The sequence below is a fragment of the Carlito syrichta genome, unplaced genomic scaffold, assembly GCF_000164805.1.
Source record: "Carlito syrichta isolate Samal-C Ts95f unplaced genomic scaffold, Tarsius_syrichta-2.0.1 Scaffold120455, whole genome shotgun sequence".
Classification (NCBI taxonomy): domain Eukaryota; kingdom Metazoa; phylum Chordata; class Mammalia; order Primates; family Tarsiidae; genus Carlito; species Carlito syrichta.
Genome location: NW_007064551.1, coordinates 87,021 through 111,923, shown reverse-complemented (window position 1 = coordinate 111,923; position 24,903 = coordinate 87,021). Strand labels below are relative to the sequence as shown.

The 24,903-nt window shown below is 37.1% G+C and overlaps 1 protein-coding gene across 5 annotated transcripts in view; it reads right to left on the bottom strand.

Moving 5' to 3' along the window:
* The window catches only part of MKLN1 (muskelin 1), a 151,563-nt gene that overhangs the window by 42,563 nt on the left and 84,097 nt on the right, over positions 1-24,903 (bottom strand). For all 5 annotated transcript variants that reach the window (XM_008048005.1, XM_021707539.1, XM_021707540.1 and 2 more), the window contains 4 exons: positions 18,446-18,558; positions 8,890-9,102; positions 3,141-3,362; positions 2,106-2,235 (listed from right to left, as the gene is read on the bottom strand). In XM_008048005.1, coding sequence (XP_008046196.1) covers positions 2,106-2,235; positions 3,141-3,362; positions 8,890-9,102; positions 18,446-18,558 — 678 coding nt within the window. The remainder of the gene's footprint in view (positions 1-2,105; positions 2,236-3,140; positions 3,363-8,889; positions 9,103-18,445; positions 18,559-24,903) is intronic.

The window sequence follows — 24,903 nt, the reverse complement described above, 5'->3', positions numbered from 1 at the left end:
CTCGAACCCGCGGGCTCAGGCAATCCACTCACCTCAGCCTCCCAAAGGCGCAGGATTACAGGCTGAGCCACCGAGCCCGGCTATATTTTTTTAAAGATCATTATTTTCTGTCTCTTAGTCTACTTTTTGGGAGGTTTCCTTTTTCTGTTCTTACAACTCTTCTACTTTTTATGCTAACAAAATTTCTTCCCCCAAAGCTCTTTTAAATATCATGGAATAGATACACTTTTTTTCCTCTAAGAACAGTGATCTTTCTGCATTTTCTTTCTTTTTTTTAGACAGGGTCTTGCTCTGTCGCCTAGCTGGAGTGTAGTGGTGTGATCGTGGCACACTGTAGCCTTGAACTCCTGGGCTCAAGTGATCCTCCAGTCCCAGTCTCTGAGCAGCTAGGACTACAGGAGTGTACGAGGTTAGTGCTTTAACTTTTTCTGTAGAGATGCAAGCTCTGTATGTTGCCCAGGCTGGTCTTGAACTCCTGGCCTTGAGCAATCCTCCTGTCTCAGCCTTCGACACTGCTGGGATTACAGGCATGAGCCACCATGTCTGGTTGGCAATCTTGGTGATAATTATTTTTATTTGCTTGTGCTCAGTGAATTAGTTCAGAAAACTGTTTTCTGATTTGTTTTGTTTTTGTCTCTCTCTTTCAAGGTAGGACAACTGTAAAGGATCAAAACAAGACTTTTTAAAAGTGAATAGGACACTATTGATAATTACGCCAGGGCAGGACGGGCGCAATGGCTTATGAATGTTATCCTAGCACTTTGGGAGGCTGAGGTAGGAGGATTACTTGAGCCCAGAAGTTCAAGACCAGCTAGGCAACACAGCAAGACCTCATCTCTACAACAATAAAAAAATTAGCCAGGTGTGGTGACATGAGCCTGTATTCCCAGCTACTTGGAAGGCTGAGGTAGAAGGATCACCGAAACCCAGGAGGTCAAGCTGCACTCCCCCCTGGGCAACAGTGTGAGACCCTGACTCAAATAATCATAATTCCAGGGCAGTATACATAAACTGAGCAAACTAGCCAACCTACTACTAGGAGAATAACTTCTTAGATGCTAAGCTTGTAAACGTACAGGGTGTTATCAATCACATGAAGTCCTTCCTTTAAAAAGATACACTCTACTGTATTAGAACTTAATACAAAAAGTCACTAGAGTGAAACCTGAAGATGGAAAGGATGAGCAAATACAGACTAAATAGCTTTTAAGACTCTGAATTTTACCTGAGCATGGTAGCTCACGCCTGTAACCCCAGCAATTCAGGAGGTGGAGGTGAGAGGATTATCAGAGCTCAGGGGTTCGAGACCAGCCTGAGCAACATGGTAAGACCTCATCTCTACAATAAATAAAAAATTCAGTCGGGTAAGGTGGCATATGCCTGTGGTTCCAGTTACTTGGAAGGCTGAGGTAAAAGGATCATCTGACCTAGCAGGTTGAGTCTGTGGTGGCTGTGAACATGCCACTGCACTCCAGTTTCGGTGACAGAGTGAGACTCCAACACACACAAAAAAGACACTGGATCTTGAAAGCCTACCCTCCACCCTCAACAAGCACACAAAGAAACAGTTCTTTTAGAAATGCACATATCGCCTTTCTGTTTGGAGGAAATAATAAGAGTACACATATATTTTTTGTTTTGAGTTGGAGTCTCACTCTGTTGCCCAGACTAGAGTGCGGTGGCCCGCTCCCAGCCACCACAGCCTCGACCTGCTGGGCTCCGGTGATCCTTCCGCCTCAGCCTTCTAAGTAGTTGAAACTACAGGCGCGCGCTACCATGCCCAGCTAACTTTTTTTTGATTTATTGTAGATATGAGGTCTTGCCAAGTTGCCCAGGCGGGTCTCAAACCCATGGGCTCAGGCAATTCACTCACCTCAGCATCCCAAAGCGTGGGATTACAGGCTGAGCCACCAAGCCAGGCTGAGTTCACATATTTTTAAACAGACAAAGCTGCTTAAAAATATGAATAAGCTGGTAGAATTGTCTTCTTCTTATTCAGAATTAAAGAAATGAGTAAAGGGTGAAAAGGGGTTAGAAAGAAAATGAACTATAGTGTTCTACCTAAGTAGTGAAGACATGAGAGAGGAAATCAGAAAATGCCTTACCCATCCCAGAGTCTTTCTTGGTGCCATCTGATATTATGTCTACATGATCAGAGTCCACATCATAACTAAAGAAATCGTTCAAATAGGTCTTTGATCGCTGGCCACCAAATACATATAAGCAACGATTTTTCTGAAAAGAAGAAAAAAAATGACACAGAAGGGAGAAAGTTGTCACTTCCATAAAGAATTAAGAATGACTGTTTAATGAGTTAAACCTCTACAAAAGTTACTCTGACAGATTCTAAGCAATGGTGTACAATGCTGGAATAAGGGGGAAGTTCACATATACTAAGAAGTGATCTCTGGCACTCTGTCTAGAGATCTTTTTATCTGGACTCTAGGATAGTCTATGAAAGGAAAAAGGACAGATGAAGCATGACGTAGATAGGCTGCTGCTTATTCCTTTTCTCAAAAAAAAAAAAAAGAAAGAAAAAAGAGGCATAAACCAAAACCTAATAAGAGACTGTCACCTACTAAAAAAGGTACATCGCAGAAAGACAGGGATCAAAACCAGACCTCTCCAAAAGCACCTTGACTTTTTAATTTAATTTAATTTAATTTAAATTTATTTAAATTTTATTTAAATTTAATTTTAAAAAACAAAATTAACTTAAAAGAAAAAAAAACTCTGCACATTTGAAAAAAATACTAGTAAACCTCTCTACAGTTAAGCATATGTCCACACAGAGAAGGGGATAATAGGAGATAAAGACACTGTCCTTCTGATTCCTAAGAAAAGTCAGTGCATGGACAGACATGAGGAAGGGGCGTAGCTATAATACCTAGATATACAGTGAAGTCAGTCAAAAGACTGCCTGTGCTGGTAATCAGGTAACAGCTACTTAGGAATTGTTGGGTCGATAGGAAGAGTCCCATAATTAGCAAACAGTTCACTGTTAAAAAGGTTTTGTTTTTCTCTGCCATGGCTACACTAAGGACAAGTTTTGATCTCCTCTGAAACATCCACTTCCACCATTTCTTTCCTAGAGACACATGTGACAAGTAACCTCCATGCGATGCACAAAATATCCTTACTGAGTGGAAGAGCATGCAGTGTCCTATCCGGGACTGGATGTCCTCGGGCCCAGCGTTGCAGGAGTCCTCCCGGAGGAGTTTCCAGGTTTGACACTGACAGCTGAAAGCAAACAACCCACTGAACTGCGGCTCACTGGCTCTGCTGTCCTCCACGCTGCCGTTACAAGTCAGAATCCTACCGCCAAAGGTGTAGATCATATGCTTGTCTGAGTCCATGCACATCTAGCAGAACAGGGCGACAGACGAACAGCGTCAGTGTATTCCTGCCACATGTGCTAAAATGAACCCACCATGTGTAGCTTCCCATTCTCAAGAGACCTGCACTTTGGCCCCAAGGACAGCAAGTACTGCCTATTAAGTGCACAGATTGCAAGCCTGGATTTAGAAATACCTTTTCAGGTTTTCATTTTCCCAATTAGAGTAAAACAAATTGACTTAAAAAGCTTTCTTGAAACTGCATACATTTTAACCAAAATCAATCAATGACACATGAGTTATTGATTTATACTTAGAAGTGAATACCAATCACACTCTTTGTCATTCTCCTTATGAAAATTCCCTTCTTTCTACTCTAGGCAAGCATTCTATTAATACTGCTAGCATCCAATAAGAGAGCATATATGTGAATAATAGTAATGCAGCTCGATTCATTTTTCTGTATTTTTTATAAAGTGCATCAAATTATGATGTTACAAAATAGTAAAAAAAATTAAAAAATTGCAACAATCAGTCTCCAGACTGACTTCTATGGTGTAAAGAATTTCACCTTTTAACTATAAATGTAAATTTAAATACAAATTTAATTTTTTTAAATTAAGTTGTATAGTTCATGTTAAAAAGTCAAGCTTTGATTCTTCCATTCTTTCAACTCAAGATTACAGCTTTTCATAAAAACATGTGAGAAAACAACCATTTGTCATAAGATAATAAGACTCAAGTTCTGTTTCAAAGAACATATAAACCCACGTTGGGAATTAGGTGTTGAATACAAGCGGTGTTTATATTTGCAGAATAAATTCTGAATACAAACCATTTATTTTTTTGCCATTAGGTGTTCAATTCTCTCCTCCCATTAAATTACTTCTGATATTTATCTATTTTTGCATTTTCAAATAAAAAGCTGTTTTAATAATTTTAAAGGTTGTTTTAAAAATTACTGCTTGTATTACTGAAAAGATTCGAGCCTCTCCTAATTTTTACCTATTACTAAAAATATCCAGCACATTTGCCATTTCCCAGGTTTCTCAGAGGCTTCCATAAATTAAGATGAAAATCTGTTCTCTGAGGGTGAAATCTTGGTAAATATGGTTGAAAAACTAAGCTGTCAAAGTTGCGTGTCTCTGGGTTACCAGAGGAAGAGCTCCCACATGTCAGTCCTAAATGATCACATCATTAAAATCAATGCATCCATTGCTACCAACAGGCTGTTCAGCTCCTATCTTTGTCCAGGTCCCATTACCCTGTGAAGAACTCCAGGCGTCATCATTCCACATACTTGGGATCATGCTGAAAATCCTGAAGGCCTCACACTGGATCCATTCCCACTTATATTAATTCACAGATTCATACTATTAGCCAACCTCCATTACCAAATCCTCACGTTTCTACTTCATATGGCCACAAAGGGAGTTTCTCTTTCCTTTTTGGGGATTTTCAAGCTTAATTTTGACGTGGCTTATTCTCACTGTTGGCAGGGCTGAAATATTCACAAGCTTATCTTGTTAGCTCTTCCCAGCACACCAGTTCAAACTGATTCAGGAAGCCTCTTAATTTTTGATTTCCACTTGTTTGCTTTTCTGTTTTGTGATTTTTAATCTCTGAAAAATGTTTCTGGAAAGCAAATTACTTATTAAACTGTGTGATAATGTCTTTTCTATCAAAGAAATTTTTAAAAAATCTTTAAAGTCAAAAGTTGGAGACTATTCATCTACTCTTTCAGGTTATTTACTTTTTAAAATCAAATAAATAGTGGATAACAACTTATTTTCCTGCAAAACAATTTTTCTTGAATCTGAAAATGACTTGACTTTACCCTATCACTCACAAGATTAGCAAGGGTTAGGCTAGGTTCAAAATAATTTTCTCCTCACAAAATTTGAAGATATTGTAATAAAGCAGAGTCTCCAGTGTTGGTCAACCTACACCTTCCCTTTACCAACCTCCAAAAATTGCTTCATGTCCCAGCAAGAATGCCAAGCTGACATCTTCAATTCTTCAACTGAAGATTTTCCTGATACTTCTTGGCTAACTCGCCTTCCACTTTCCGATAATTTCCTCAAAAAGTGTTTACACTTGAAGGACAGTTTGGCTAAAGGTAACATCTAAGACTTTTTTTGAGTCTTCTGGATGTTGCTCTATTTCTTGGCACTGAAAGGAGATGTAGAGAAGTCTGATACTATTCTCAGTTTTTATAGGTGACTTGATCATTTTGCCTAACTGCTCAAAATAATCTCCTTATCTTTTATATTCAATGTCTTGAGTTGAATATCTGGGTCAATTCTCACAAAATATAGTGTGTTCATTTGATACGGGGAGTAAACCTTTCTTTAGGAAAGTTTTCTTGAGTTTCATCTATAAGTATTTGTTATGTTCCACTGTTTCGGTTTTCTTCTTTAATGCCTCCAATTATGAGTATGTTGGCTTTCCTTTGCCTATCTTCTCTATAATTTTCTGGTTAATACCTATTCTTCTTTATGCTCCTTGTAGATTAGTCTTCATTTCTGAGAATGGCAATATACTAAGATAGACCTTTCATTTGCTTTTGCATGAAGGAAAGTTTTGCTCTATTTTTCTTTTTACTGTTTTTCTTTAGAGTACCTTTCTAAAGATTTGGTGTTTATTGATTTTTAGGTTTTCATATTTAAGTGAGTTGAATTACCCTAGATCACTATTCCTATGGAAGGGGAAGGTTCTTACTCCAGGACTCCCTCCTCTGTTGCTACTGAATTGAATGGCTTCTTCAAAATACAGTGCTTCTGCAAAGCCATGCGTTCTCTGGTTCTGTGAATCTCATTTGGTTTGAAGGGGTCTATCTCAAGCTTTGAGCCCCCCCAATTTCTCATTGGCCATTGTCCCCACTTCTCACAGTATTCTTTCACTTTTAGAAAACAGGACTGCCTGACATATACTACCTCTGGACCTTCTAGGCACTTTCTAACTGTTAGTTCACTGATACGTCTAGTGGCTGCTGCTCTGGATGCAATCTTGGCCATGTTCCTGTTATTTCCCACTATGATGTACTATGGCTAGGATCCCTCTGCATTCCTAGTTCTTCTCCATTATCCTACTATGAGTATCAACAGAAGTTCTAGGTAGTTCAGTTGTTTTTGGCTAAACTTACACAAAATTAGGAGTTATAAGTTTTCTCTGGTTTCTGGTTTTGTTGAATATATGGCTTGTATGTGTATGTGTAGTGTATTTCTAAATCTTTTTGTTTGATTTTCATTGTTCCTGAAAAAAACCATACATAGTGATTCATGGAAAGCTTGAGAACTAAGCTACCACAATGTTCTTAAGAAATTTAAAAGTCTCTGAATTTTTTTTGATATATTAAAACTCAAAACGGCAACACATCTTTTAAACTTGTCTTCATGCCTCTAGCTTTCTCATATATTCTTATCAAATCTGAATATTAAGAGTTAAATACTAAAGTATCATGAGCACTACAAGCCTAACTTCTAACTTATAGCTTTTGTTGCATGAACTATAATACCAAATGGAGGCGTATACAGAGTGCATTGCTTGCTCAGTATCACAGAGCTAGTTGTTGGCCAAGTGAGGACTAAAATCTCATTTCTTCACCCCTAGTATTCTGCTGTACATCTAATCAGTTGAAAGCCAAGTATTATTTAACAACACCCAGCTTCCAAGACACATTCTATTTTATCAACCTCAAAAGAAACAAAGCCCACACAAGAACTCTCTATGTGCTGCAATCAGACTATTCCTAAGCTATTCTTTTTTCAACTTGTAAAAAATAAATAATTAATTAATTTTAAAAAAAGACATCAGTGTCTTTGTAAAAGAAATGTGCAACCATGTGGGAACAAGAGAATAAATTGTTCCCTAACAACGTGATCTGCTGTAGTGGGAAACTGCCAGGGGAGGGAGGGGCACACCTCCTCAACAAGGGTACCTGCATGATAAACATTTATATACCTAACCCTGAATTGTACCCCACATCTTTAAAATAAAAAATTTAAAAGTTAAAAACAAAAAACAAGCCGGGCTTGGTGGCTCAGCCTGTAATCCCGCGCTTTGGGAGGCTGAGGTTGAGTGGATTGCCTGAGCCCGCGGGTTCAAGACCCGCCTGGGCAACTTGGCAAGCCCTCATCTCTACAATAAATCCAAAAATTAGCCGGGCGTGGTAGTGTGCGCCTGTAGTTCCAGCTACTTGGAAGGCTGAGGCGGAAGGATCACCAGAGCCCAGCAGTCGAGGCTGCGGTGGCCGTGAGCGTGCCACTGCACTCCAGTCTGGGCGACAGAGGGGGCCTCCAACTCAAAACAAAACAAAACAAAAAACAATGTGATCTGTTGATGTTTTTAGAAGCTCAGAACCAGCCTACCTTTTCTTGGCATGCTTATTCTCACAAGAACAACACTGAGCATGTCAGCAGGGATGTGTGTAGCTCTGTGGTGCTCAGTCGTATATACCCAACAGAAGTTTCAAATTCAATCTGGGGAGTACCTTGAAGACTAATGCTTTTGATTTTCTACCTAGTATTTACTTGTAGGCATAACTTATTCCTCTTTTTCCTTACCATTAACAATTATATGTTAATATAAATATGGCAAGAGGATAGTTTTAAAGCAATGAACTAACAAAAGTCTATAAAGACACAATAACTAGACATTTGGGTTGTAACTCCTTGAAAAGATTTTAGACATGAACTAAATTCTGTCATAATTCCAGTACCACCTCCCATTTCCCAAGTACTGCATAACACTATGTTTAATACAGAGTTACAGATCTTCCAAAAGTCTTTTTCTCCTTAATATTCCAAAAAACATTCTGGACACAGGTTGAGCCCAGTAAAACTGCCTACAGAATTCACCTGCCTATACTGTTTTCTTTGACCTACACTGAACTGATATGGAGTAAATATTCATAGGCAGATAAGTATGATGATGACACTAATGGGGATTATGATGAGAGAGATGTTGATACTAAAATGGCTCACAATAGGCTATGTGCAATCTTTTTGTTCACAACACCATTATATGACTTCTACTGGTGCTGAGTTCAAACCTAATCTAGTATGACAAATTCCTACGTAGGTTTATAATGATTGTGTAATTATAGACAAAACTAAGTATACTTCACTCTAATTGGAAAAAAAGCTCTAGTTTACAAACTCTCAAGTTCATTATAAAGCAATTTTAAATTTATTCCAGAAATGTCTAATAAAAAATATTAAAAGGGTAGATTGTTACTGTTATGCTTTTTGTATATCTACCATAAAACTAAATTTATTTTTCCTAATATTGCTCCATCTACTCTCTGTACTTAAGTTTTTAACAAATCAACAATTATATTCTAAAACCTTCGTATTTTTATCCTGTAGCAAACAGGAGAAAAAAAATTTAAAGAGTAACTTTATACTGAAATTATAATTATTTTTATTATCCGTCCTAGGTATTTGCAGTGGAAATTACTATTAGACAACTCAGTATACATCTAAAATAAACTCTAAGAGCAAGAATTACTGCATACAAATTAATTCTACCATATATCAACTGTGCATCAAACCTGATGATCAAAGACCAATTTTGGCCCTCCATCAGCAGCAGTATCCTCACTTAGTAACATCCATGTGTTTGTGTCAATGTCATAACGATAGAAGTCACTTTTCAGAGATTTGCTGTTCCTCACAGAGGAATCCAAATAACGCCCCAGTGTGTAGATTTGCCTCCGCTGAATGTCAATGCACATTTTATGACATGATCTGGCACTAGGACCATTCTGCAGAAAGGGGAAAAAAAGAAAGAAAAAGGAAAAAAAATTCAAAGAACAAATAACAGAAAATAAAATTAAATACAATTCAAAAATTATGTTTTATTAAAAAGTTTCTCAGAAACTCTTATTAAGTCAACTAATGTGTGTCCAACACTAAGCTCAAATTTCTAAAGGACATCAAAAGCACCAATAAACAGCAAGAGACACAAATCTTACCTCCAAAATGCTTGCAATCTACCAGGAAAGGATGACATGAACCCATGGCACTCTGTTTCATACGCTGCATTGCATTTTAGTCATCTACGCAGAGTTCAATTCCCTAGTACATGTCGATCTACTTTAAAACATGCTTGGTCTCAAAAAAACATTTTTGTATTTCTCATCAAAATCGAGCACAAAAGAGGTACTCCCAGAATATTTAGAAACACTGAATTTCAAAACTGGAAGAAATATCACAAATCTCTAGTGAATTTTCTCCTTTTAAAGATGAGAGAATATTAACCCAGAGAAGAAAGGTATCACTCCGAAAGCCAGTAAGCTACTGGTAGAAGCAGAATGAGACTCTGGTCTTTGATTTCTTCATTCATCTTCATAAAATTAACTTCCTGACTGAATAGCACAACTATGCCAAGTAAATAGGGACACTGTTAAGAACAGTGTATTATCAACAAATCTATTACTTGGGATCATGTGCATCACTGGACCAAATGAAAGAAAGAAAATGAATTGTAGTAGCCCTAAAGAGTTCATGAAGGGAAAAAAGAACTTCAGTGGGAGAGTTTGATTAGAGGAAAAGGAGAAAGGGGAACTAATGTTTGTTACACAGTTCCCAAGTTCTGTCTGTATTAAGATTACTGTATGTGACTATGTGAGTGTGTGTGTGTGTGTGTGTGTTTCATTTAATCCTTGTAACAACCCTATGAGGAAATACTATCATCATTTTACAGAGTCTAAGCAATTTGTCCACCATCACAAAACTAAGAGGATAACAAACCTATGCCCTTGTGTAACTAGAGCCCAAAACTGCTCTCTTCATGATTCCAGATCATTCTTCCCAGAAGAGAAACACACACTTGTTAATACAGTATGCTGCTTATGGCTGAGAAAAGAGTTCTTGCTGCAGAAATAACAGAACTGAAGTAATAGAGATGGGAAACCTGGTGAATGACAAAAAAGACATGAAGAACTGTAAGCTATGAAGAACTATCACAGGTTTCTGGAGCAAGATGTAACACAAACAAGCAGTATTATAAGAAGAGTAACCTAGCAGTAGTAATGAGATTAAATGAAAACATTTTAGGCAGGAAGAACAGGTTGCCAATGAGTTTTATTAATCCAGATGCTAAGTTGATTTGAATGTACACTTTACTATTCAGAGTAATTGTTACTTAGTTTTTAAAGATTGTTGTCAAATAATATGTTCAGCAGATAAGGTGAAAAAATTTTTAAGAAAGGATTTTTCTATAATTAAATAACTTCACAAATAAAGATGAACTAACATATAATAGATCTATACCATAATACCTAGAGTGTAAAATTTGAAATTTTAATATGAGAAAAATAGAACTTCTTGCTTCAGTTAAATTAGCACAAGTGCTATTAAAATAATTAGCAAGGCTGGGTGTGGTTGCTCACTGCTATAATCTCAGCACTTTGGGAAGCCAAAGTGAGAGGACTGCCTGAGCCCACGGGTTCAAGACTAGCCTGGGCAATTTGGCAAGACCACATCTCTACAGTAAATAAATAAAAAATTAGCCAGGCATGGTGGTGCATGCCTGTGGTTCCTGCGACTTGGAAGGTTGAGGCAGAAGGATTGCCTGAGCCCAGCAGGTCGAGGCTGCGGTAGCCGTGAGTGTTCCACTGCCCTCAAGCCTGGGGGACAGAGTGAGACTCCAACTCAAAATAGGTAGGTAGGCAGACAGACGACAAATTGAAAATTAAAAATGAGCAAATTATACCTTCAGCAAAGAAAGGAAATAGAACATAGATCAACAGACTCAAAAAAAACTTTTAAAAATAGAGAAAGTTAACAAAGTTGTTTCTTTGAAAGATTGATAGAGTTATACATCACTACCAAGACTAGTCTTTTACAAAGGGAGAGAAAATAAAAATTGCCAATATCAGGAATGAAAGCAGGATTATCACTACAGACTCTCTAAAAATTACAAAGAAAATAACAGACTATTATGAAAGACATAGGTAAAACCTGACAATATAGATAAAATAGACATATTTCTTGAAAAAGTATAATTTATCAAGATGACATGTGACAAAAGAGAAAACTGTGACGTTATTATATCTCTTAAAAACTGATTTCATAGGGCCAGGCGTGGTAGCTCATGTCTATAATCCCAGTACTTTGGGAGGCAGAGGCAAGAAGATTGCCTGAGTCCAGGGGTTTAAGACCAGTCTGGGCAACTTGGTGAGATCTTGTCTACAGTAAATCAAGAAAAACTAGCTGGGTGTGGTGGCACATGCTTGTAGTTCCAGCTACTTGGAAGGCTGAGGTGTAAGAATCACCTGAGCCCAGCAGGTTGAGGTTGCAGTGGTTGTGAGTGTACCATTCCAGCCTGGGCAACAGAGTAAGACTTGCCCCCCAAAAAAGAAAAGAAAAACTGATTTCATAATTGCCCCAATATCTACACTGGTAAGGTATATCAAGCACTTAAGGAAAAAATAGTATCAAGTTTAGAGAAAATTTTTCAGAAAATTGAGGAGGAAGAAAATTCTACTTTTTACATGCATTCTCTTCCACTCCTGCCTTATTTCATAAGGATGACATGACAGTGAAACCAAATAACAGCAGCATCCCAGGGAGGAGGCAGAGCAGGAGGAGAAGGGGAGAAGGGAAGACCAGGAGGAGGCTCCCTCCCAGAGCAAGGGCCCCTCGTGATCAAACACACAAATTCACCTTCACAAAAGAATGGCAAATAGAAGTGGCAACATGGGAACAAAAACTTCATAACTAAAAGGAGCTAATCTCAGGAATACAAAGTTGATTCGACATCTGAAAATCAATCAGGATAATTTGCCACATTAACAGCATAAAAAAGGAAAAACATTATTACATTAACACACATATAGAAAAGGATGTGATAAAATTCAACACATATTCACGATTAAAAACTCACAGCAAAATAGAAATAGAAAGAACTGTTTAAATCTGATAAAGGATGTAAGAAAATGTTAAATCTCATTTTTCTTAATGGTGACATACTAAATGCTCTCCTAATAAGCTCTGAAATAAGACGAGGATGCCTTCTCTCACCACTTCTATCTAACATTGCTCTGGAAGTCCAAGTCAATGCAATAAGGAAGCCTTAAAAAATAAAACGAGAAGTTATGATGAAAAAAGAACAGAAAGGAAGAACTAAAACGACTGTTTAAAACATCCTAAGAAATAAAAAAAGAAACTACTAGAGATAATAAGTGGCTGGTGCAGGGGCTCATGGCTGTAATCCCAGCACTGTGGGAGATGGATGCAAGAGGACTTCTTAAGTCTAGGAGTTTGAGAACAGCCTGGGAAACTTGGAGAGACCGCGTCTCTACAATAAATCAAAAAATTAGCCAGGCATGGTGGCACTCACCTGTAGTTCCAGCTACTCTGAATGCTGAGGCAGAAGGATCACCTCTGCAGTGGCTGTGAGTGTGCCACTGCACTCCAGTTTGGGTGACAGTGAGACTCTGACTCAAAAAAATTAAAAAATAAATAATAAGTGGACTCAGTAAGAGACATGACATGAAGACAGTATTTACAAACCAGTTGTACTCCTCTAAATTACCAGCCAACAAGGAAAATAAATTTAAATTCCATTATAATAGCCCAAACACAAAATATACTGACATCAGTTTAATTAAAATATCCAAGACCTCTAACCAAAACTCTTAAAGAGTACTGACAGATAATGAAGACTAAAATAAATGGAGATTAAACCAAATTCATGGATTAGAAGACACATTATCATTAAAATATCAATTCTTGCCAAATTGAATTATAGGTCATCACATTTGCATCATAATCCCAACAGTTTGAAAAACTGATGAGAGGATTCTAAAATTTACATTAAAATGTAGCTGGGCATTGTGACTCATGCCTGGCAGTTTGGGAGGCCCAGGCAGGAGGATCACTCGAAAGCCTGGGCAACAGCAAGACCTCATCTCTATAAAAAAATCAAAAAATCAAGAAAAAAAATCAAAAAAATTTACCAGGTGGCACGTGCCTGTAGTCCCAGCTACTCGGGAGGCTTGAAGACCAGGCGTTCAAGGCTGTAGTGAGCTGTAATCATGCCACAGCCTTCAATATAGATGACAGAGTGAGACCTCAACTTAAAAAAATAAAATAAAATTTATATAAAGCTGCAAAAGACCTAGAAAAGCCAAAACAATTCTGAAAAAGAACAACAAAGAGGTCTTCCATTACCTGGCCTCATGAATTAGTATAAAGCTACAGTAATCCAAGTGTTCTGTTGGCTAGAAGAAACCAAAATACAATGGAACAAAACCGAGAGTCCAAAAAGAGACATATATGATCAACTAGTTTTTGACCAAGGTGCCAAAGAAGCTAATCAGTGGGGCAAGAAAACAGGAAACAACCAGAAGCTTCATGCACTGCTGTCGGACATATAAAACGGCACAACCATGCTGGGAAAAACTTTAACAGTTTCATTTATTGAATGATAGGGTGAAGTCTGATGAGTGAATGGACACTTTCACAATCTTAAAATGTCTCCTTCAAAATACTTATTAATTATAAAGCACATAATCTTGAGAGCACCTTCTTGTCCAAGTGATCAAAGCTTATATCAGATAAACTGACATTTGTGTCTGCTAATATGAAATACTGAGGAGATGCCAATGTCTTCCATGGGTTATTCCTGCTAAAAACATATAACCTAAATCCAACCGTAAAGAAACATCAGACAAACCTGATTGAGGGATATTCTACAAAATAACCGCCTTACACTTTTCAAAAGTGTCAAAGTCAAGAAACACAAAGTTTAGAGAACTATTCCAGACTAAGCAAGACTAAAGAAGCATGACATCAAAATACAATCCATGGGCACTGACGACTCTCTCCCCTCTCTTCCTCTCCTCTCTTCCTCCCCACCCTCCTCGCCCTCTATCATGAATGCAAACCCTTGGATTTAGTCAAGGATGGAGGTTTGGGGAGAGAAAATGGGATGCCTACAAAAGACATTACTGGGCATAATTGTCAATATCTGAACAGGAACTGTCGGTGAGATTAAAACAGCAGTTATCAATGTAGTCTGGGATCTCAGGGCACTTCAGGGAGTCTAAGGTCAAAGCTATTTTTACAATAATATGAACATTAAATTTGTCTTTTTATTCTCATTCTGAGTATGTGTGAAATTTGCTAGAGGCTACATGACTTTATGATACAGCAACTGAAGCAGAAATGAATCCAGAGGGCTTCTATTAAGCTAAACAGCAAAGAGATTTTGAAAACTAAAAAATAATGCCACTCGGCAGTGGGATAGTTGTCTCAAGGAAGACACTGATGTAACTGTTTGAATTGTGAGTGATGTAGTTGCTTTTTCCACAGGACACTATACTTAAAAGAACAACTCGTGATCACAGTATGGTTACTCAGACATGATGGGTGCCATTTTCTCAAAAAATGAGAAAAAAGCAGCAAATCACTTTGAAGAACAACTTACAAAATTTGTTGCCAATGATATAATGCATGTTGTAAAAACAATATTTTCAAAATATTTTTTGAAAACTTCTATGATATAGAAGCATTCCAAGTACTTAAAAGGCGTTTCTAATGAGACACAGTGTTTTTAACAAATGTAGCTTTCTGATACTGTATTTGAAATAGGTCAATATCTGGAAAATGTATATAACTCAAGGAGCCAATCTTTTTCAAGTGACCAACACAAGGATTTTTAAAAAACATGCATGGGTAAAAGATCTATATTCACTGAGCAAAACAGATCAATGGATTTTAACAGAACAGAATACAAAAAGCTGATATGGCTTCAGAGTCTATACTTAAACTACCTTTAAGAAACAACCACGTGTCATTCTGGATAAGGGATCAAAAAAGAACATATGCAATTATCTGGAAAGGCTGTTAACATACTACTTTCCTTCCAAAGACAACTATATGAGGTCGATATATAAACTTTCTTCACAAAACGTGTCACAAGAGAGTAATTGCACAAGCATAAATAAGAATTGAGCTGTTTTTCATCTAAACAAGACATTAAAGAGATGTACATAAATGCAAAAACAATGCTACTCCTCTTACTAAAATTTTTAGAAAGTTATTTTTAATAAAATGTTTTCATGTCAACATGTAATAGATGTATTTATTATTGTTATTTAAAATTAGCTGATAAAAATATTTTAAAAGTCTTAGCTTTAATTTCCAATAGTCTTTCAGTATATATAACCCAAATAAACTAAGAACACTAGTGGGTTTTTGTTTAAAAGTATAAAGGGATCCTGAGACCATAAAGTTTCAGAAGTACCATCATAAGTAAAATCCAGCAAGAGAAATGTCTAATTCTTTTCTACTTTATAATTCCATGAAGTCAGAAATACGAGAGAAAAAAGGGACACATTTTTTTTTAAAGTAAAGGACATTTTCCTACCCTCCCTTTATGAAAAACTGTCCTCCAAACTTTACCAAGATATCTTTTGCTGTAAATTTCATTTTCATTAGTAATCATAGTGTATAGTCACATCATAAAATACTGGATTTTTATAGTCTTAAAAAAGGAACACAGGAATTGGATTGAGACAATAACAGTTGTCTTTTTCACTGGCCACTTTAAAAGACAACACATTTCTTTCAAACCTATAAAAACTTACTTGCATATCTACATGAACATTTAAAATAATTGTTATTCTTCTTTCAATCTTCAGAATGTGTTATCAGATACTTAAGTAAACTGAAGTAAATTAAATTAATTTTCCTTTTTAATTGTATAGTACGCTTTTAAAAGACGTGCTCTGGGGTATCATCAAACAATAATTTGTATTCACTGGGACAGAAAATAAAATTAGATATACAAAATACTAACTGTTCAATTTTGGAAGGAATAAGCATTTATGCTAGAGCCATATATGATCATTCAATTCACAGGTAGATCAACAAAAGCTTTTAAAGTGTCTATGTGAAGGAAGTAATAATAATCTGTAATAAATCTGAGCTCCAAGGGTGAGCTACCACTTGACTTATCTCTACTGACTTCAAAGAAACAGAAACAAAGTATTCTCATAAAAATAATCTCTGTATTTTTCCAGCACCAGTTTTAAAATAATTACTAATTGCACTCTAAATATTACTTACAATATATGTATATGGTATAAAAAAAGAATAGAATAAACAGCTATCTACCTGTACCCAGCTTCAGAAGCAGAACATTATCTTTTGAATTCCCCTTTAAATCCTCTGCCCACTCCTGAATTTTGTATTTTTCATTCTCTTTCTTTTTTACAGCATTAACTTTTTTTTATTGAGTTGGAGTCTCACTCTGCTGCCCAGGCTGGAGTACAGTGGCAAGCTCGCTACCACAGCCTCCACCTGCTGGGCTCAGGCAATCCTTCCACCTCAGCCTTCCAAGTAGCTGAAACTACAGACGTGTGCCACCACTCTGGCTAATGTTTTGATTTATTTACTAGGTATTTACTAGGTAAAAGGCAGGGAATCCCAAGCAGAGAAAACAAGATTGCCAAAGGACACAGGTCAATTGAGTAACTCCAGCATAGCTGGCACACAGTCAGGAGACAAGGCTGGAAAAGTACTGGTGCGAAATCGTGAGTTTTTATTTTAAGCAAAAGGAAAGAGATAAGTACATTGTTTTACTGTTACTGCTGTTATTATTCACGATTTCCTGTATCAATGTCTCTTTAGCAGCACCCTCCACCAGTTGACTCTGGACTTGTTTACATGACTTCTCTTTGCCGGATTGCTCATGTCTACTTCATCTCAGCATGCCCCTACCTTCCGAACAAGCCTCAGCTAGCCTATGTAGAACAGAGCAAGTAGTTCCAGCTGAAGCCATCCGAAACCCAGACAGCTGATGCTTAGACAAATGAACAGGCCCACCAACCTGTAGAACCCTGAGCAAATAAAAGCTTATTACTATATGCCACTGAAGTTCTATGCTTGCAATTTAACAGAATGTAAAAGATAACTGAAACGGGGGCTGGAGCTAACCACAGGGTTTAAGCAGAGGTATCACATGACTGACCAAACATGTTTTTAAAGACTATGTGCATGAATGGAGAATAGGCCTGGGGATCAATAATGGAGATAAAAAAGTTAAGAAACCATAAAGTTGAAATTACCACCAAAGAAGAAGAAAGAAGAAAAGATACCTGAAATGCAACACTGGAGGCTAGAACTGTTGGATCTTAGGCACTAGTTAGATACATTCAACAAAGAAGGGGGAGCACTTTAGGATGAATCCTAGGCTTACTGCAAGAATAATTACAGATATAATTAATCTAGATTTAAGATAGTTTGGTAGAGAAAGTTGTTTTTTTAAGATATGTTCTTATTTTCAGAAAATAGTACTTCAAGACTGAAAAGCGAAGGCCATTTTTACATACATTTTTACAAGGGTAAGAAAAAGAAATCAGAATTTCAAGATTTCTTGGAAAAACAAAAATTACCCAAATGATTAATCCCTGGAACACAGTTCCACAGTAAGCAAGAACTCCCAGAATTAAAGAAACAGCAGCAGATCTTTTAAAACAGTCTTCTGAGATCAACATCTCAGGTTCTCAATTAGGCCTCTTGTTCTCCCTTTTCATTTGCGGCTCCTACTGTCTTGTTATAGTTTATTTCTCACTTCTTAATCTGAAACAGCTTAAATGAAGAGTGCAGTTTAAAAGTTCTACAAAGATTTGAAAAAAATGAATGAATTAATATTTGCTTTACCCAGTGTATAAACATGCATTTGTTTTCATCAAAGCTATAAATCCAAGCCACCCTATTCTCTATGGAAATGCCTTATGCACATATGGAGACAGACACATGCATGCATACATGTATACGATTTCAAATTAAATGATATAAAAACAGCCATTTCTGTCTCTCTCTATAAAACAGGTATGTTTGTGTACCAGTGGTTGAAGAGGCAGGTGTGGAAGCTGAAAATCAAGAGCGCTGAGGCCTGTTTACCACAGACCCTTTTGCCGCGTGGGCTGACAGACATTAGGGAAGAACAAGATCCCACGGGCAGTGCGCCCAGACCCCATGGCCATGCAGATCCCGCAGGAACTTCACCCACACCCCACGGTGGCACAGATCCCACAGGCAGCACACCCACACCCCACGGCGGCACAGAGGCGGGCAGCATGGGGAACTTGCCTCCTTCTCAGTGTCTCTGGAGACGCATGCCCACTGGTTCTCCTTCACACTGTACGCCCAGAAGTCGGCAAGGTCTTGTGTTCCATCCCAGCCACCAAACAAATACACGGTCTCTATGGAAATCAGAAAAATACGTGTGAAAAATAAACTCAAAGGCAAAACAAGCACAAGTACCCAGACCTAGCCAACTGCTTCACGGTCATTCAAGAAAGTACACCCAAATAAATTTTTAAATAAGATTTTTAGACTGGAAACGTTCCAAAATATATACTAGACTAGTATTCCCTAAATAGGATTCTATGAAAAGCCTGATGCAAAATCACTATTTTGAGAGACTTATAAAAATACAAATAACTAGGGAATGTGCCCCCAATTTCCGATTTTATAGGTCTTCAGTGGGTAAAAAAGAGTCTGTATTTTTATCCAGAAGAATCGGTATGTCACGAGCTTAGGCATTTCTGTGTCAGGCCATGAAGAATTTCCATCTCCAAACTTCTTAACAACACAGATATTTTCCATCCACCAAAGACCTATGGATTTTTTTTACTCAAATTGTAAAAAATAAAAACCCAGAGGAAAATACAGTAAAAGAGAATAACATAAGGACATCCAGCGGTAGTTTTTAAAAAGTTGCATTAAAGGTGGTCTATCTGTATTACAATATCAAAAATAATAGCTAAAACTAGCTTTAAAATTAGATATCTTAGGAATAAAGCAATACAAAGCTTTGATATTCCCATGAAAACTAGGGGAAATTTTCCAAAACATATTGTGGTATGTTTAATTCCTCAGAAATTAACTTTTAAGTCATTCTAGGAATCTTGAGATGTTGGTTTCTTCTAACTCCGAAATGTCTACTATATTCATGGACTTTTCATTGAGACAAAATTGATTTCTTGCTCAGTGAATAATAAATCTTATATATAACACTATATCACAGATCCTTATTTATAAAATTATAGTGTCTTTTCTTTCTTCAAATATTTTCCCCCTTTGTAACTGTCTTATATCTACTGGTTACAAAAGCCCACCCATTAGTATATTTTAAAGTTAAGTAAAATACACAGGAAAATGGTAAAGCTATGTATTCTCTGACATGCTCTAGGCCTGTATGTATGGTGGCTGTCATCTATGTTCTACCATGAAGGGCTACAATTCAAAGTGCACTTGGAAATACTGGACCACTATTTAAGAAACTCTTTTGCCTTTTGGGCTGTCTTCTACAAGAATTTTGTCATTTTTCATATAATTTCAAACTCTAAGTGAATTTTCTAAGTGGAATGTCTATGCTATCCCTCAATAGGTTGGAAAAAATCACAGTAACGCTTCACTGCTCTCTGGATGAGAACAGCCCACCGGAGCAGGACTGAGTTTTAAGAGCTAACCGGTGGACCAGTACAAGTCTTGGTTTTTTTCATCTGCAAATCTCTCAGCATTGTGACGTTCTTCAGATGTAAGTTACATAAAAATAGTCTGAAGGCTGTCAAACAAGAACAGCAATTCTACCTTGAAAACATGCATAAAAAATAAAAAATACTTTATTTTTTATTATCAAGTGCCACAGATACAATAAAAAAGAGGTATTGTATCTGATTACATGTCTGTCTAATTCAGTACCTAGAACACTTTTGGCACTGAGTAAATGTGGAATAATGGCGATTATTTTAAACTACTAAAAAACTGCCCTGTCTTCGAACTACAAAGCAATCCATTATTATTAGTTAAATAACATTCTGTTTCTAAAATGGCACACTAAGTAGTGCTCAAGCACATAATTTTACAGGGGAAAAAAAAAAGAATTTTCATCTGGCTTAAAAATTATTTGCCAAGTCTTTTATAAAGGCAATTAACCCTGTTAAATTCTGAAGCCTGGAAGGAGGAGGTATATAACTGAAACAGCGACAGCAGTTGACCTTTTTCTTTATGGTGTTCCTGGGCCCCCTCTGGATAAGGCCACCCTGGTTCATTAACTTTAATAACCCTTCCTCTTGGGCTCTGGGCTCTCAGTGTTCTTTCTGAAAAGCAGGTCTCTTTGTACGCATAAATTCTCACAGCAAAGAAAACCCACATTTTCACAACTGCCTCATTGATAGCTGAGCAAAATAAAATCTGGCACAGAGTAAGCATCCCAATGGAATTAAGCCAAGATGTCATTCCTATCCATGAAAGTTTTGCAGTCCCAGTTGAAGTTTAACAGTAAAATTAAATGAATCAAATGGAAACGGAGCCTCTGATATATCTGAATGAAAACAACAAAATCTTAAATTAAATCATGTAACCATACAAGCTATTCAAAGATGATTTATTATCTAGAAACAAACACCATAAAAATGTTATTTAATACATAAAGAATATCAAAGACTTTTATAATTATAGAAATAATTGGACAGAAAAGGAAATAGAAAAGCGAAAGAAGGAGGAAGCATTAGATTTGCAGCAGGGTAGTGGACTGGCTAGCTGGAAGGCCATCCTCATGCTTTCAGGGTCTATAGTAATGCATGCACATCCAGGCTAGAACTCATCTCCTTAAGGAGAAAGAAACCCTTTCCCTTTTGTCCTAATGGAATAGGCTATGGTGGCCATCCATTTGTACCAGCACTTGGAGGAATGTTTATTCAATGTTTCTTGAGTACTAGTCTGAATTTGCAAAGCACTTTAGAGAATAAAAGGAAAACAGATATAGTCCCTATTCTCAGGGAGCTTACAAAATCTAGTCAAACGTATAAAACTGGTCAAGTGTCATAAGAAAGGTTGAAGGCACCATGAGGGTTCACAAGAGGGAGGAGAATGTATCTGGTTGAGGGGACTCAGGAAAAGTTTTGTGGTGACAGTGGCATTTGACCTATGTATCAGAAGGTAGGCAGAACAGGGGACAGAAAAGAGGACCATTCAAGTCGAGTGGTGACAAAAGCACAGAGACAAAAAGAAAACAAGAAAAAAAACACATGCAAAGTGTTATAAACATATGCTCTAAAGTCAGGCAGATCTTGGCCACAATGCTGGCTCTATCCTCACCACTGTGTGACCACTACCAAACTCCTTAGCTGTTGGTTTCCTAGTCTATAAGATGTGATAGCATAAAGCTGTGAGAATTAAATGTACAATGGTTAGATTGTGTGATGAATAAATGTACTGCTTGATTTCAACAAACACATAGGCAGCAGGTGGAGATGAGGCTAAAAAGACAGGCAGGTCACTTCTGTGATTGCAGTGCTCTGGGAGGCTCAGGTGGAGGAACTGCTTGAGCCCAGATGTTTGAGGCTACAGAGAGCTATGATCTCATCGCTGCACTCCACCTCAGGCAACACAGCAAAACCCTGTCTCTAAAATAAACAAACAAACAAATAAATAAAATGCAAAAGACAGGTAGTGATCAGATCATGGAAGGGATAAAATGCAAGATGAAGACTTTGAACTTGACTCCACAGACAGTGGAGAAGCTACAGAAGACTTCAGCAGTGGTGTGACAAGGTGACGCCTGGCCCTGCAGCACACAGGTCTGACAGAAAGGAGAAGCCAGGAATGAGTGGTACTGGAGTAAAGTGGCCAAATAGCCCATGTTCAAAATGTCAAGTGGATTTCATTCTAAAACACCAAGTCAATCAATTGCCATCAATCTATCATTACTTATGCCACAAAAACTAAAATTCAAGCATATTTTTGGTACAGAATATGTACCACATTGGTCCCAGCACCAAATACACCCCAGAGCTAATTACTATCAGTAGTAGCAACCTACATAGCTTTCACGCACAAAAAATAAGGTACAAATGTTAAGACAGGTAAGACAGTCGCGTCTTTACCCCATTTCACACAAAGAAGGAAGGGCCTGACTGCAGCGTCTATCATTCTACTCTGATTTTTAGGGACAAATCGGACTGTGCTGACTGCATAAGCCTCCACAAGATGGCACACTATTTCCATAATTAAGGCAGGATTTCCACCTTGAGACTGTCAAGAATGTATAGGCTTTGCACTTGCATGGCCTTGGCCCAAAACTTAGACAAAATGCACACACTGAAAAGAGAAAGAGGAAAGTTAGCCTATTTCTTAGTTTAGACACAAGAAAAAAACAAAATGAAAACAAACATTTTAAGAAACACAGACGTATCTTCAAGATAAAAATGAAACCCTTACAAGATATTCAGATTAAGAGTTTGAATCCTTCTGAAAGTACAGGTTAGTAAGACCTTAAATTGACAAACTGACACAATTTTTGAAGAGAGGAATAAACTATAAAGGGAAAGATGTTTTACATGTTCTTTACTCTTTTCTTAAGCCAGTCCCTTGAACTATCATGACCCAGCAGATTATAAAACAGATTCACCTGCCTTCCTTCTTAAACAGAGCTGCATTCTTACATAAAGGCATGATTACGGAGCTACCTAGGGCTTTTGGGTGAATTCAAAATACATGTTACAGAGTAAAATGTGTTACTTTCTCTGCCAAAAAAATGAAAGCACAGAATTTTATGCCTTTGACAATATGCTTTATATTCTTAATTAAGTCTGCATTTCAAAAGTTCTTGCTGATAATTGTATAAAAGAAAAAGATGCATGTTACATTCAGAAATATAGTTATATGAATATGTATAATTACAATCAAATCCCATGTTTACTCACTTCAAAAGTTTCTTTAAGGAGTATCAAGGAAAACTGTATGCATCACATGGAAAAAAATGAAAGCACTTTCATGTAAAAGCTTCCAAGTGACAAGCAACTCTTCATCAACTTGTCTCATTTACCAAATATTGGAGCTTTGCCTGAGTCTTGGTATCCATTCTGACTGGGACGGGGGAAAGGCTTTTACTGTATGTGCTCAAAAAGTAATGAGCTACATAACAAAGAGTAGCCTAATACAACAAACATTTATTTTCTAACTGAACAGACTTCCACGCAGAAATAAAATAGACATGCCTTTTCTCTTTCTATTCATCTTATTTCACCCAGAGCTGAAACCCAACTCACACTTGAAGAATCTGGAGTAGAAAGGTGCCATGCCGGGTACAGAGGTTTCAATTGATAAAGTCGACATGCAAACCAGATGCTGGGGTTAACTTAGGACGGAAGAAATGGCAAAATGTACGCCATCACACACCTTTTATAATGGTCACGCTATCCTCAGAGTAGGTAGCAACATAAAAAATAAAATAAAACTATAGACTAAAAAAGGAAAATAAAATACTATTAAATTTTTAATATCTAAGTAAAGAAGGTATATGAAACACTGGGAAGCTACAACTGCTTTAAAATGCAAGCTACATTAAGTAAGCTCAAGTGAATTTTATACAGTTTTACTCTAGTGAAGGTATTCTTAATTTTTTGAGTTGAGTCTACTATTTTGAAATCACAGACTCTCTTCCCAGGTAAAATATGCAAACAGACAAAATGTTGCATATAACTTCCACAGAGGAAGAGTTCTTGTTCTAGGAAGTTTCAAAATGCATACTTACAATAATGATTGGGCTTAAATTTTATTTCACTATTTATGCACAAACTTAGATGGAGAATCCAGGTTCTTCAGACTCTACTCAGAGAAAGTCATTCTTTACTACTAAACCTACCTGATCCTCATCAACAAAATTCTTAAATGTATTGTAATATTTTTTCTTAAAAAATCTTGTAAGCTATATCTATGGTTTCCCTTCCCTTCTCAAACACCATTGGGACAATGTATATCAAAGATGAAACAAATATATCAAGATAATGTTGGTTTTTTTAGAATGTGAGATTATGAGTGAGTTATTTTTTAATCCAACACTTTTAAAATTGCTTTAAACTGTTCTTCAGAAATTTTTAATTGTTTTAACACATTTCCATAGTGAAATTTTATCAAATTATACAAACAAAAATACAAAAAGTTCTTAAACTTACATAAATTCTCTCAGCACATTTAATCAACTTAGTCTATTATTCCCATTTTTATCAATATAATTCACTCAGGATCAAACAAAAAGTCAGTGGGGAGAGCCAGGATTCAATCCAAGGAAGATCAGACACACAATCCCTCTTCTCGAAAACTCAACTAGAAAAGACCAGACTAGAAAAGGTTCTTTCCAAGATTTATGACAAATACAACCCCTTTGAAGATGATTAAGATCAACCTGATGATAGCAGTTATAAGAGGGCTCTGGTAGTACATGAAAAGCTTTCAGAAAGTCATGCTATTAGTAGTCTTTTTCTTTCTTTTTTTGAGTTGGGGTCGCACTTTGTTGCCCAGGCTGGAGTGTAGTGGCATGCTCACAGCCAACGCAGCCTCGACTTGCTGGGCTCAGGCGACCCTTCCACCTCAGTCTTCTAAGTAGCTGGAACCACAGGCAGGTGCCATCACGCCCGGTTTTTGTTTTTTTTTTTTAAATTGAAGTGATGAGGTCTTGCTGTGTTGCCTAGGCTGTTCTCGAACCCCTGAGTTCAGGCAAACCTTTCTCCTCGGCCTCCCAAAGTGCTAGGATTACAGGC